This window comes from Lissotriton vulgaris, chromosome 2_1, assembly GCF_964263255.1.
Source record: "Lissotriton vulgaris chromosome 2_1, aLisVul1.2, whole genome shotgun sequence".
Lineage (NCBI taxonomy): Eukaryota > Metazoa > Chordata > Amphibia > Caudata > Salamandridae > Lissotriton > Lissotriton vulgaris.
The window spans coordinates 707,533,878-707,549,365 of record NC_141687.1 but is presented as its reverse complement, the minus strand read 5'-3'; the positions used below and the strand labels follow the sequence as shown (position 1 = coordinate 707,549,365).

The 15,488-nt window shown below is 42.1% G+C and overlaps 1 protein-coding gene across 1 annotated transcript in view; it reads left to right on the top strand.

Moving 5' to 3' along the window:
• Window positions 1-5,460: 5,460 nt before the first annotated feature.
• CTR9 (CTR9 component of Paf1/RNA polymerase II complex) overlaps window positions 5,461-15,488 on the top strand; it is a 222,667-nt gene continuing 212,639 nt past the window's right edge. The window contains exon 1 of the mRNA XM_086955952.1: window positions 5,461-5,637. Coding sequence (XP_086812078.1) covers window positions 5,593-5,637 — 45 coding nt within the window. The 5' untranslated portion in view covers window positions 5,461-5,592. The remainder of the gene's footprint in view (window positions 5,638-15,488) is intronic.

Genomic DNA, 15,488 nt, shown 5'->3' with positions numbered 1-15,488 from the left:
TATTCCAGATAAGAGCCAGAACATAGAGATGTTTATCAGAAATATTACAGAATTACACTCAGAGATAGAACCCTTAGAAGATATTTTTTCAGAACGTTTGAGCAAAAGATTTGCAGCAATCAGAAACTGGTTTCGTGAGATTGGTAGTTCAATCATTGGTAAAATACTTTATCCTGCAATAGTTATAGTTATAGTGGCACTTTTGCTAAAGATTAGTTGCATGATACACAAGAGAAAGAAATATGTGAAGGAAAAGAAAAGAATGTATAAGCTTAGAGAAGAACGTGAGAAGGAAATAGAACTGGAAGAGTTACGTAGAGCTCAATATGAGAGTTACAGACAAACTGTTGAATCAAAGGTTTAGAAATACTAATACAGTGAATGTTCAAAACATGGTCAATATAGATAAAATTTTTGCTGAAAATTTTTGGGTGTGGTTTGGTGATTATGAAATCACCAGATGAGGGAGTTGATGGAGCGAGATATTGAATGAAATTTCGTTCAAACTCGCAAAGTTAAACTTCCATAAAAAATGTAACAGTACTAATAGCATGTGTTGAAATAATTAACCAACTTAGTTTAAAATTGCAGACATTACATAAGGGACTAATGTGCTTTTATGTTGCATTCGCAAGTGTGTGGAAAATAATAAACTAACCTGGTATATTGTCTTTGTCAGTATTAAATGCGGCTGTTTAATAATGGCATGTGCTATATTATTTGTGTGCAATATGTTTTGTCGTGTCTTTTCTGTGGCAAAAGCTCATGGAGGATCCTTATGGCCTAAAAGAAGAAGGTTAATATAAATGCTGCTTTGTGTGCTTTGGCTAGGTAACATACTTAACCTGGTTAATAATTAGAAGAGGGAGGAGGAGCTACGACAGCAAGCAAGATGGCCGCATAGTCTCCCGGCTCCGCTGACCTCCGTCTTTCGCTCGATGATCCTGTCATCTATCCTGATTTCCCGCCCCATATCCGTGTGTGTGAACTAATTTGCAATCTGATTGAGCAATCCCGAGATTTTTCCGACATTGTGGAGTGGAGTAATGTCGAGGTTTGATTTGAGGCCTAACCCAGTCTGGAAGCCGGGGTCTCGAGTGTTGGTCTCACCGGGTCCGATGAGGGCGGCAGGGTCCGGTCCATGGAACTTCCGACATCTTTTGGATTGCTTTGCTGCCGATTTGCTGCCGATCTGCTGCCTGACACTGTACTGGAGGTGAGGAGACAAGTGATGCCCGAGGCGGTGTGGTGGGGGTCCCTGACCCGGAGGCCTGGCGTTCGTATCGCCGGCGCCGTGGGGTTGGAGACTTGGCGCGCACTAACGCTTGTTGACGATCTGTCCCTCACGGTTCATTCCTGCTCCGCCTAATCCTACCCCGGGGAAGGCGCCTCTCCGTGGGGATAACGATGCCTGATGTTATGCGGAACCTGGCGGAGCAGGCTGAGTGCGGCCCGACATTGCGGTCAGTGCTGGCAGCCCTTGAGGCGCTTCGGGTGACTATGGAGGCCCAGGCCTGGAATCTGATGTCGGCAGCGGATGGAATTAGTGGATCGGGACCGGACCCTGCCTTGCTGCCCGAGGCCCGGTGGCCAGTTCACTTCTCGACAGCTACCTCAGCGATGCATCTAGACCCGGTGCTTGGAGCTGTGCCTGCCCCTACAGAAGTGGAACGAGTCGAACGTGCGGAGATCGGCGTTTCAACTATATGGTCGGAATCTTTGGTTATGCAACTGGCAGAACATTTAACTGCTGTTCCCGATTTGGAGACTTTTGGTCGACACTGTGAACTGTGTTGGACTGTGTTGCATCCCCTTCCCAGCTGGTCCATCAAGATGGCGGACGGGACAGTGCCTGGCCTTGGAGTCGGGGAGGGGAATCGTTGGAACCGATCGACTGCGTTGGGTTTTGCCATCCTTTATCCATCTAACAGACTACGTTTTGGCAACTTCTGTGTAAATTTGGACAACTTGACGATGGGGCTCTACTCGTCGGAGGGAATCAGCAAATTTGATCGACGGGGCCAAGGCTGAGACTGTTGTTTGGGGCTTCACATTATGGTTTCATTGGTAATGGGATTGCTTCACTTGATTCGTTCGTTAAGGCGGTGGGGAGAGACTGGGAATGCGTATGATATAGCCCTCCTCCATTTTTCCTTTTAGGATAGGGGTTTAGTCCCTTCTTTCTTTCCCTTTGTTCTTCCTATATTTCGGGTTTCTGTTTTGGGGCGACAGGCACGCTGCTAGGGGGGTAGGCCGTAGTCATCTGCAGGGGTGCAGGGTGGGGGGTTGGGGTTGGGGAATTTTGTTTTTTAGTTTGTTTCTATGGCCTTTTTTCTCTTTCTTATCCTTTCTCGCTTTCTCTTTCGTTTCTCCCTTTTTCGGGTCAGCGTAGTGGGTCTATTCTTCTGTCAACTGTAGACTTTTTATCTCTGCCTATACTCTTCGCAGTATTTTAGTATCACCGGGCGGGCGCTTAATTGGTGCGAACGGTGATTATATGCTTGTTTATCCTGGATTGTATGCCTTTGCACCACTGCCTCAAATGAGATCGAGTTAATTGTGGAACTCCTACTATTTTGCCCGCCCTTTATGCGATTTTGTGATATCGTATGGCACCTGATCCTTCTATATTATATTATAAAATGGAACCTTTAGTATCCTGTTATTCGCATTGTATGTTCAACAGCCAGTGTTAATTGAAGTTGTGATACATTTGCTTCCCGAGAGACTGAGTCTTGTCCTAATTAACTTGCTATGATGACACTGATTAGCGGCCGGCCCTGGTGGTTGTAGGCCCATATTTGTAACTGGTTGAAGTATCAATAAAGGTTTTCCCAAAAAAAAAAAAATAATTAGAAGAGGGGGTGGGTAACAGAATGGGTCTCAATACTCTAATTAATTGATGTCTTGTGTTTGTTTAAATACTAGTTTCCTGAGAGGCCTTTTGGGCCTACAATAAGATGGCGTTTATGAAACCTGTCCAGAGAAGAGCCTTGCACACGAGAAGTGGAAAGTTTTACCACGTTGACAACTTTGTCAGAAACTACTGATGAATAAAGTCGTGCATATTGTGCTCATGGAGTTTTGTCCAAGGACAGGAAGCGGCAAGATTGCCAAAAGTAAGGAAGTTAAGAATTGTAACTCGAATAACTCATTTTGAAACATTTTCGAGGAAGCGAAATGACACGAACAATAGGGCTAAAGAAGAGCCCGTTCTTGGTTTGAAAGCGGTGATGACATGGATGCTCTGACATAAGTCAGCCAATGGGAACTCTGATGGCAACAAAAAAGAACACTTTTGAGAAGATTAGCTAGTTAGAAAGCTATAAAAATTGGCCCTACAGGCAGGAGGGGGCTCTTGCTTCCTGATTCCTGAATGACATGCTGATGGACTTTTGGTGCACGTAAGGACAGCAGTCTTTATTAAATTCTTTTAGGTGAAGAGAGTTTTAGACAGGGAAATAGAATTTTAGGAATAGAAACTTTTATTTTGTTTTAATACATGCTGAATGATTTACCTTTAAAAATGTCAGACTAATGTGCCTTCCCTCGAATGTTGCTTTCTATTTGCTAATAAAATAATGATTATTGAATAAAAATGCTCTTTTTTTAAAAGTAAAATAAAGCTAAATAAATTAGATTTTGAAATGACAAGCTGGTCTTGTTTATTCATGGCCTATTTATCATTAGTTGATCCATTCGCCTTTGTGACTTAATAAAATGTCATATGATCAAAACCATGGTAAGAAATGATAAACTGTAGTTGTATATAAATTTGTAAATAGTTTTGTGAATAGTACTGATTAATTAGGTCACATGATTCAGTCGCTCAAAAATTGTCTTGTTAGTTTATGGGCCTTGGTAGTGATTCATGATTAATGGTGAGTACTGTGGAGATGGGTAGTGTTTGTGAGACAGTTTTTCATTAGGAGCGCTAGATCAATATTCATACAGTTAGTGCTAAAGTGGTAAAGCCAGGGCTTTAAATGGGCAGGTACTGCCTGGTACAGAGTACCAGCACTTTTTTATTTTGAGAGGGAGAGTACCGACACTTCTCAAGAGCGACGTAATACTTTTAATTGGACAGTACAGGCACTTCTCAAAAACAAGCATGTACTCTGTTACAGAGTACCTGCACTTCTATTTTTCCATTTCAAGCACTGGGTAAAGTTCTGAGGTGTGTTACAATTTATAACTAGGATTTGTTGGAGCAATGATCGTACCATGCTGAATTTGCAGATTTTGTACTTTCCTATGGAAGAAAACTGTATATAGAATCTCCTGCAATTGGAGGTGAGCCCCGTACATTATGACAATCTATTTTCTGCTTTTGCCTGTTCCATATTGTTACTATACTGAGCGCTTACATAGCAAATGACTTCATATATGTAAATTAGGCTGTTAAATTTGTATTTTACTATCTCTATATTGTACTTTTAAATTTAGTAAGATACCTTCGTGGTTTTCTAAAGTCCGCTCTATAACTCACTTTTTGAGTTAGTCCTTTCCTTATTGACTGTATATGGAATGCTGTTTTGAACCTTGTCTCTGGGACACATTGCCTCATGATTTAAGGTTAACACTGTACCAGATCCTCTCAACATCAGGGCACATCATTGAGTTACAAATGTTCTATCGGTACTATGCGCCCACAACAGCAATGAAAGGAAGATTAAGAGGGGGCATACAGAAAGATTTAGCGAGGAAAACGGTATATGTCATTAATAGAGAGATTAACAAAGAAAAGTGGTGTCTAAGTGTAAACAAGAGTGACAGCATCAATAAAAAGTACATCCCTTCGATAGACATTTGTGTTGATTAATTAGCAATGCCATATTATATTTTCAGAATGTATACATTTTCAACTGTATTTATTCACAATAATATTATAGTTGCTCTTTTATCTCACATGCCATAAAAATCAGCGCGAACATGTGCTGGTAAAAACAATAGGCCTGGTTTGAATTCGGATTACGTGTCCCTTGCAGTATATGTCTGTATGCACTGACGTAAAACACTAAAGCTGTCAAGAAGTAGCATGGTGTGCAAAGCAAGCGATCATAGCCTACATGTTTTAGGACACGCCCTTGAGTACATAGGTCATGCCTTTGTGGAGAAATTCTATATTTAGCTTTTCAGGTCATACCAGGTGATAGACCAACTTTTCGATCCTACTGAAAGCATTCAGTTCGATCAGAAATTCCGCTTTTGCCTTACATTTTGGTAATATGGCGCTGACATGCTACGTGCCGCACTCGAATACACATTGCGCGAGAGGATGCTAATTGTTGAAAATATCTAGACAGCACTCAGAGGTGTCTGCTAATAAGGCACCCACTCGTGCACCAAAGAGGGCTCCTCCACGACACGCTTGAAACAAACGTGAGCTCCTCACCCCAAAGAAGACATGCCGAGCTCACAGGTAGCGCTTCCCGTGTGGGCGGGGGCTGCCCCGGAAGTAGTTCCAAGCAGTTGTCTCCGTGTTTGCCAGCCAATCTTGGCCTTGCTGCCGAGCAGCGCGGATCCTGTGGTAGCTGCTCCGAATTCAAGGGACCACCAACACCCCAGTTGGGGGCTCCGCCAGCCGCAGCCATGTCTCGGGGCTCCATCGAGATCCCCCTGCGGGATACTGATGAGGTAATGTGGGGGAGCGGGTGGATCGAGGGCAAAGTGGGGAGGCTGGGGGTGCATGTGCACTGCAGCGCCCTCTTCCTGCTGTTCATTCGGCGATTCTGCTTCCGGGAGCCCGACAGCTGCTCTGTGTAGCCGAAGATAGATAGAAACGAAGGGGACTAGGCACATTATTGATCTCTGTGGCCTCACTGTTTACGAAATCTAGCGCAGCAGATTGATCCTTCCCGAGAGGAGAGCCTGTCGCATTTGAGGCGCGGCGTGGCATTGCCTGCTCTCATAGTGGTTTCAGTGTAATGATCTGCTGTTTGCCTTTACAGTACATATCCAAGACCGCCGAAGTGCATCTTACTGAAACTAGCTGCTTTAACTCTCAGTGAACTTCAGTGTAGTTGTTGACTAGCTAGGCTGATTTACTCTGATGACTCAAGGGGCAGGTCATTTTATTCTTGGGCGTTAAGTATTTTGTACCACAGAGAGACTCGATAACCGATCACTTAATTTGTTTACACCGCAAGTTTATTTCTGGCAACGACCGGTGCCCGGTTTTTGGACGACCGGGTTGTGTGCTTAATATGTCGCGTTGCTTATAACTTCGCAAACGATACCACAATGAAGCAGTAGCCACCACTGCTGGTCACTAGGCACTGCTAATTTAATGTAACTCTTTTATACAGCCCCCACCCATAGATTTAATGACAGTGATGTACAGACTAACACACCGGTGCACTTTATGGAAGCACAGCCTTGTGAAAAATCTACATAAGTGATCTCTGTGAAAGGCACAAATGTTAGGCTACCTTTGTTTATTTATTTATTCCCATACTCTTATTGGTTTCTGAAAGTGAATTGGGATGCCCAGAGATACGTAGAGAGATGTTTTCCATCTGACCAGCTTAATTTAGAGGGGGTACACGTTTTAGGTTAATTTCGATGCCACTCCGAGTACAGTATCCAATATTTATGGTCCTAATTAAATTCCAAAATAATTTAACTGTAATAATTCTCATTATGTCATGGGATTCTATAATCAATGTATTGACACCTGGCGAATTCTTTTTGATAATCTTCGATTTGTGATGTACCCAGTAGTCGATTATTAAGAAATTACATTACGCAAGTGTAATAACTTGTTACAGCTAAGTTCTGACAACACAATACATACTTGCTGAGCAAGCAGCCGATTGGAAAGCAGGTCGGGTCACGGAACATAATTAAAGCAGTTGTTTAAAGAACAAAAACAAAACTTTTTTTTCTCTCTTTATTCTGCTGGGTTTTTGTGGATGTACATTTGGCAAGGAGAAAGAAAATATTTATGGCAACATGTTCATTTGTTTTACCCTCCCATGTCTAATTATAGAAACTTTATAATTTTTCTGCAAGTTTCTACTGCCCTTTTTTAAAAAAAAATATCAAAATTAAGTTGCTTCTAATGTATTTTTGCAGTGTATAATTTTGGACCAGAGATTCTATTTTTATTGTCCATGTTTACAAAAATGCTCTATTTTCCATATGAAAGAGCTATGATCCAAGGATTGAAATGGTGTATCGGGAAGGTGATGGTGTGACCATGTATTATAAGGAATAAAGTACCTTGTGCCGTTCATAAGGGGACTGCAAGTCATCTTGGGGTTCCAAAACCTTATAAAGAAGCTTGACCTTCGGTCTTATTCCTCTATACGGTCATGGAATTTGCCAGTGACTTGCAATATCCTTATAATGTATGACAAGTATTGTATTGTAATTGCATTTATATAGCGCTTACTACCCCGCTTTTTCGGCGGGTAGCACGCTACTCCGGGACCCATAGAGGATTAGTGTTGAATTAGTATAGTGAAACATGCAAGTACATTTTAAGTGGTGGATAGGTTAGTCAGTTATTTGGATTTGGAATGATAGCAGAAGGATAGAGGAGGACAAAGGTTTGTATTTATTTATCGCTTGTTGACGCACGCTATTCAGGAAGCCTATAAAGGATTACTGGTGAATTAATCTGGGGAAATATGAGGTAATTTCAGTGGAGGATATTAGTCTGTTACTTGGAGTGAGAAGGATAGCGGAGGGATAAAAGGGGAAGAAAGATTTGCATTCATATTGCACTTGTTACCCCTGATGGGTGTTGAAGCGCTTTTCTGGTGAGTAGCACGCCACTCCGGAACCCATAAAGGATTAGTGTTGAAAACTAGTATAGTATAAATATGAAGTAATTTGAGTAGTAGATATGTTATTCAGTTATTTGGGCAGTATATTAGTATGGTTGAATATGGAATTTGAGAAGTGAACATGTTAGTCTGTTAATTTTGATTGAAAAGGATAGTGGAGGGATAAAATAGTGAAGGATTTGTTAAGGTCTTAGCAGTAGGAAGAGGCTTTTGGATGAGTAAAAAGGAGTTTTGGAGGGGAGCAGTCAGAGGGGAGAGTTTAGATAGGTTTGTTTTAGGGGATCGGTGTAGTAAAAAGAGGTGTCAGATGATGCAAGGAGGGGTAGAGCAGGAGAGTGTCTAGAAAGGGTTATTTTGGAGATCATAGTAGTGGTATGGAGTTTGGGATAAATGAGAGTGGATGTAGAGGATATATTGATAGATGAGAGCTAGGGTAGTGCATTGGAAGGAGTAGTAGAAATAAGTTTGAGATGAGTCAGAAGGTTGGGCTAGAAGATATATTGAGCGAAGTATAGGCTGAGAAATAGGCTAGTGCATTGGAAATGCTAAATTACAAGAAAGTGATAAATATATAGATCCATAAGTACATTGAAAGTATATAGATACATAAAGGAAGTAAGCATATTTAGATTAAATATATTGATAGAGACATAGGATGAGAAATAGGGTAGTGCATTGGGTATGCTTTTTCAGGAGAAAAGTAACAGACATACAGATCCAAGAACATGGAGGGTACATAGATGGACACTGGAAGTAAGTACGTGTAGACAAAAGATGATTTTTATTTATTGATTAATATTATTTTTTTTTCTTTTCTCTTAACATAATTATTTTACATGTTTTATAAAGTAATACACCAAGACAGGTACATATCTATAGTGAAAACAAATGCTTGTATACAGAGGTATATGCTGTAAATTTCTGTTTCCGTATGGTGCTTATGTGGGGAAGAGCCAAATCTTGAGTAGTTTTCTGAAGATAAGGTGGTTGTCGGTGGATCTTATGTTGGGGGGGGGGGGGGGGGGGTAAAGAGTTCCATAGTTTGGCTGTGTGAACAGAGAAGGATGTGCCACTCTTGGTTTTTTTCTTGTATGGTGGGATTTTGAGGAAAGATGCTCCTTTAGAGCGGAGGTTCCTTTGATGAATGTGTTTGGTGATTTTATTCCTGATGAAGAGTGGTCCTATTAAATGTATTGCTTTGTGGGTAATACAAAGTAGCTTGAACGTGGATCTTCTAGCAACCGGTAACCAATGCAGGGCTTTCAAGGCAGGGGAGATGTGGTCTTGTGGTTTGATATGCAAGAGTAGTCTGGCATCCGAGTTCTGAATCCGTTGTAGTCTTTTCATGGTCGTTAAAGGTGATCCGTGGTAGAGGCTATTGGCGTAATCGAGTTTGGATAGAACAATGGAGATGGTAGCTTGGACCTTGTGTGGAAATCCCAAATGAGGGAAAATTTGTCGCAGCGTTTTTATAGTAGCAAAGCTTGATCTTGCTAGTTTATCCAAGCTTGGAGTTCATGGTCATTCCGAGGTTTCTTACTTCCTTCGATACTTTAGGCAGTGATCCCAGTTCATCAGGCCATGCGGCAAGCGGGTTGTGATTTTTCCAATCGCCACATGTGAGTATTTCAGTCTTTGAAGCATTCAATTTGAGATGGCTCAGAGTCATTCACTGATCCATGGCTCTGAGGCAGCTGAAAATTGGTGATTTTCCACTGTCTTTGGGGCATTCCAGTTGAAGGAGTATTTGCGTGTCATCTGCATAGTTGTAGCACGTGAGGTGAAATTTATTGATCAGTACTGGTAAAGACTTCATGTAGATGTTGAAAAGCATGGGCGAGATGATAGAACCTTGAGGGACCCCTGCTTTTGTGGAGTACAGTTTGGACGAGAAAGGTGGGGTATGGATGACATTAGTTCTGTTTCGAAGGTATGATGTGATCCAGTCTAGAGCAGTTCCCTCTATGCCGGCTCCATAAAGTCTTTGTTTCAGAGTGTCATGGTCAACAGTGTCAAAGGCAGCTGAGAGGTCCAGAAGGAGTAGTGCAGCAATCCCGTTGCGGTCAACTGTATTCTTTAGGTCATCCCAGATGGCAAGGAGGGCAGATTTAGTGCCTCTTCCCGGACGGAATCCTGTTTGGAAATTTGAAAGTATGTCATTCTCTTCAATGAATTGTGACATCTGGTCGAACGGTGCTCTTTCTATCAGTTTGCCTAGGAAAGGTCCATTTGTAATGGCTCTGTAGTTGTCAGGGTTCAGTGGGTCCAAGTTTGTTTTCTTCAGTAAAGGGCGTATGTATGACTTTTTGAGTTCTTCTGGAAATATTCCAGTAGTTAAGGAGTCGTTGATGATTCTTCTTACTGGAATGGCAGAAGAGGTTGTTAAAATAATTGTCTTGAAAGTTTGTGGCGGCAGGGGTCAGAAGGGCTGCCAGCAGGCCTGCTTGCTTTGACCAGGTCCATAAATTCATTGTGTGAGATGTGTTGGAAGAAACGGAGGGGCTTGATTAGAGCATTCTTGGATAGTTGTTTTGTAGAAGGGTTAGTGTTGGTGCTTTGTTTCTGTTTTAAATACGAGTCCAACGTGTCTGCTTCGTCCGTGTAATGATTTGCTAGTTTGTCTGTGAAATCTTGAGTAACAGGATGAGTTCCTTCTAGGCAATTTGGTTTTCGAAATTCATTGAGTTTTTTATAGAATTCTTTATTTGCACATTTAGCGTTTTCAATTATGTCTGAATAGTACCTTTTCTTTGCTTTTTTGATAGCCGACTTATATAATCTGTTAATTTTCTGTAGGTGAAGTTTGTCTTGTTTAGCGTTTTTTTTTTAACCAGGTACGTGGCAGCTTTCTAATTTGTTGTTTTATGTCTTTTATTTCTATATTTTTCCAAGGCGCTTTTTTCTTTTGTTCTGTTGTGTGGTTTTGAGTGGTATCAGGATGTCAAAAGCTTCCTGTAGCCACTCATATAGATTCTGAACAGAATTTATGGTTTCCAGATTTATACTGGATGTTAGTTGTTTCCAGGGGTTCTAAATTTAATTGTTCCACGGCCGATAGGTGGATGGATGTAATGTAGTTTTAGGTGAGTCGCTTTGTGTTGTTTTATGTTGGAAAGCAAGCAAGTGGTGGTCTGACCATGTGACTGGAGTTATAGTTTGAAAGGTAACTAGTTCAGTATTCGCAAAAATGACATCTAGGATATGTCCAGCGGTGTGTGTTGGATTGTGGACAATCTGATGCAGGTTCAATGCGGCTAGGCCAGTGATTATTGTTTTTGGATGGGTCATATTGGTTTTATCAAACCAAATGTTAAGGTCACCCAGAACGCATAGGTTGGAGTATATGACTATCAGGTTTGAAACTGTGTCTAGAAGTGCGTCTGGGAATGTTGCCTTGCTAGGTGGAGGTCTGTAAAGGAGCAGGAAGTTACAGGTGAAAGACAGTGTAGGATTGCATCTTGTTAGAAGAGTCTCACAATTCTTTATGGAGATGTTATCAACTTTAGTGATATGTATTGTTTGCCTGAATACAACAGCTAGACCACCTCCTTTTTTTGGCTATACGATTTTGGGTGATTATTTGATAGCCTAGCTTCATGCAGGACTGGAGCCATATCCTCTCGCAACCATGATTCGGTTATGAATAGTATGACTGGTTTTGCATCTGTGAGAAGGCCGTAGATGTGATGCTTGTTTTTAGAGAGGGATCGAGCATTTATTAGTAGACAGTGTAGAGAATGGCCTTTGGTGATATTGGGACTTTGTTTTGTGTTTTGTAGAAGAACGATCAGTATTGTGTGGGTATGTAGCAGGTGTGTTTTTAGTGCTGGTATTAGCTGTATTAGGATAGCAATCGTGTAGCTGTTCTGTATCGTGTTCCTCATCCAGCATGCTAAGAAGACATTTTGATGGGTCTGCATGTGTATGTGTTGGAGATGGTGTTTGAGAGTGATTTGGAGTGCTGTGTTGCTTTTGTGGAGTAACATTGTTGTGAGGTAGACTTGGGGAAGCAAAGTTGTGAGGTGTGGCATGTTGCTTATAGGTGGTGCAGCATGTGGGTCGTGTAGTAATGTTCTAAATTGTCCAATGGATGTGAGGCGGGTAGAAGAGAGGTGCTGTATTGCTGTATCTGTGTTAGGTGTGGTGAAAGAGTGAAAGCTTGGCATGGGAGTTTGTTCCTTTGTGTGGTTTGAAAGGTGGGTATATGTATGTATTTTGTGATGGTAAGTATTATGAGGTGTTGTGCTCAGAAGATCTTGTTGTGCTGGTGTGTGTGATATATTTTGCTTTTGAGGTGTAGTGAAAAAAGGGTGCTGATGTATATGTTTCATGCACTGGATTTGGTTGTGTAGTATTGTTTGTGAGAGGAGGTTGTGACTTGGGGGGGTGATGTGTTTATGAGTAGAGTGTATGTTGTGTGTAGGAGGGAATGAAGTAGAGGTAGAGTGTTTATCTTAGACTGGTTTGTTTCGAAAGTTACAAAGTGTGGTGGTGTGCAGTGTGTGTTGTGTGTTCGTGTTATTATGGGAGAAGGGAGAGGAGGGTGTTTGTTGGACAACTGATGAAGGGTCATTATATGTTTGTTAGTGATGAACGGTGGTCTATTGGGTGTAATTACCAGCAGGGAGAGTGTGTCTGAATGGGATGTAATTATGTATGGTGTAGATTGGCGTTGTGTTAGTGACGAGTGTATTGGTTAGTGGTATAGGATAGAGTTGTGTACTGATTGTGGGTGATGGTGGATATGTGTGGTAGTTGGGATAGTAGGGTGTGTAGATGTGGTTTGGTTGGGTTGGTGGTGCATGCTGGTACATTAATCTGTGCATAGTGTTTTGCGTGGTGTACATTTGGTGTGAGTGTGTTTCTCTGTTTGTGGATGTGGATGGTGTGGGCTGGGTATTGCTAAATGAGAAAAAGGGCAGCGATTCTGGCCCTGGTCCTGGTCAGTTTCGAACAGGTCAAACGGGCAACTACCCTTGTCTTCTCTGACCTTAACAGGCTCAAACAGGCAACTACCCTTGTCCTCTCCGCCCTTAACACGCAACTACCCGTGTCCTCTCCGCCCTTAGCCTCGACGCCCAGGCTGAGACGCCCTAAGCCTGCCCTTTAATAGCCCTAGTAATCAGGTGACCCTTTCAGTCAATGGGAACCCTAGCCCTAACACTTTCCAATCACAACACTAGCCCTAAAATGTAGAACCATTAGGAGACCAGGACCTTACAGCCAATCTTAGCCCTAGTCCAAGCACCCAGTCAGTTCAAAAACCTTGATCTCTACGTCCAATAAAGGCCTTAGCCCTACCAGTAGTCCGAACCAAAGTCCAAGCAGCCAATGGTACAGGTAGCCCTAGTCCCTACTTCAATAGAAAGCCTACCCCTACTCTTAGTCCCACAACTAGTCCAACAACCAATCACACCAGAAGCCCTAAATAGCAACTTCCAATTAAAGGTCTAACCCTAGCCTTAGTCCCACCCTACTCCCAATAACATAGGAAGCCATAGTCCCTACTTCCAATAGAACCCCTAGCCCTAGTCCCAACCATACATTGATTGAATCACAGCCCCAAAAACCAATAAGAACCCTCAAATACCCAACCAATGAGGACATTAACCCTAACCCAATAGAAACACCAGATACAACAACCAATCAATGTACACATGTTGCAACCACTAGCAGACCATATAAGGTCCCAGCGACCTCAGAAAAGGTTTGCTGGCTAGGGAGTTGGAAGCTGCTTCTCCTTTTCTGAATCTCCTAGGAGACAAACAGGCTCAATCCACACTTTGGACGTCTGCAGGTAAAGCCTTCACTAACTCGAAATCTAACACCACTGTTTGAATAAAACTTTACTCCCCCCTGCTGGCCAAAAACGTAGTGCACAGGCCCCAGTAAATACAGTTTAAACAGCTCACAGAAGCACCCCCGTTGCTGGGGGGTAGGCAGGGGGGCTGGCCTCACTGGCTTGTGAACACAAAATGGTGGCTGGGGGTGTACTGTTTTAACACACAGGTCTTATCACAGAGCAAAGGAGAAATTTGGAGGGAAACAGATTTGTCACCAAGGAATGAGAGGGACAAACTACAGAGGTTGGACTGCAAATCCCACAATTCAACACATTAAATGCAAGAAATCATGGGCAGGGAAAACCACAAGTTTAAAACACAAAACAGGTGATACAATATGCAATCACAGGCAGGTCAAAACTGCAATTTTAAACTGTAACAACCACATGCAAAGACAATAATCACAGAAAGGGAAATCGTTTTTTAAACAACTTTTGTTTTGGAAGGGGCGGCAGTAGTCTGTCTCCTTACCACTTCCTGGACTCTGCTCACTGCAATGTGGGGCACAGGTAGGCTGCAATTCACAAGATAGAGAACGATTTGGGGTGCACCCAGTAAGGCCTTAAGGGGCCTGGGCAGGTTTGAGAGGAGGGCACAGCCTTGCCTGGCAGCTGAATAGCCAATGGTCTGCTGGCCTGGGGGTGGGGGCTGGGGAGCTGCTTCGCCTGTTCAGAATCTCCTAGGAGACAGAGGCAGGCTGCTACTGTTCACGTTGAAAGAATTGCCACTCGAGTCAAAAATATACTCGAGGAGCAGAAAGAGAAGCAGCGCCCTCTGGTGCAGCGCAGGGTACTGTTTGCGCTGATTTTATAGGGTGGAACTAACTCCCGTTGCTAACAATCACTGCAAGCAGCACAGCGTGCTGAAATACCTCCGCTTGCAGAGCCTCGTGGAGTTTTTATGTAACATTGCGGAGTAAAACTCTGCGAGTTTCGCTAAATCCTAATGACAAGGTGTACTTTTATCCCACATATAATTATAATAATCTGAATATGTATTTTAAAACAATCCTACTACTCTTATCCTTCTTTTTCAAGTTGTTGCATTTGTGTGTAACATTAAGTGGGTATTGGTATGCTTGTTTGTATAGGACATTTTTCCTTGTTCAGCTCAAGCGCATTTATTAAGTATGGTATGTACATACTTACAATAATGGCACAGTTGATTAATTAAGCAAATATACTGGATTTCCAATTTGGGAACGTACCAAAATCAAGTTTGCTAAGAAAGGATTCATGTGTATTTATTTTTAAAATGAAGTTCCTACCTTTGGCTTTCCAGATAGCTGTAGTTTAATTCACACCATATAACTGGCTCAATTACATTATGAAACACCTCTGTAGGCTTGTAAGAAATCCAACAGAGACTCCGGAGTGTGTGTCAAGAACTTTTATGCTTGCTATTGCGAAGCTCCAACAACAACCTGGCCAGACGGGAACCACGTTTTTTTGTCTACTCCAGTTTACCAGGACAAGGAACAGATTTGGACTTCTGAGACAGGATGTTGTGACTAGACACCAACTATAATAATAAACATGTAATTCCTAAACCCCCAGAAAACAGTGAAAGTTAGAGTTAAAACGACAGCCTGCTGCATCTGTTAAAGGTAACAAAATTGCAATTTTAACCTGAAAAAAATATTTCTTGTATAAGAACTTCTTTTTTAAAAAAAACATTTTTATTTGCATTTTAGTGTAACTCCACAATACAATCATGTCATCTTCAGCACACATTTCCCTAGCTAGTTCCAAGGCAGTGCAATCCAGAGTCCAGAGTGCCACAATACAGTAGTCTCATGTTCGGACTGTGATGTCTCCCTAGTTGGCTTAGACACATTCCTGATTCCCCTCTA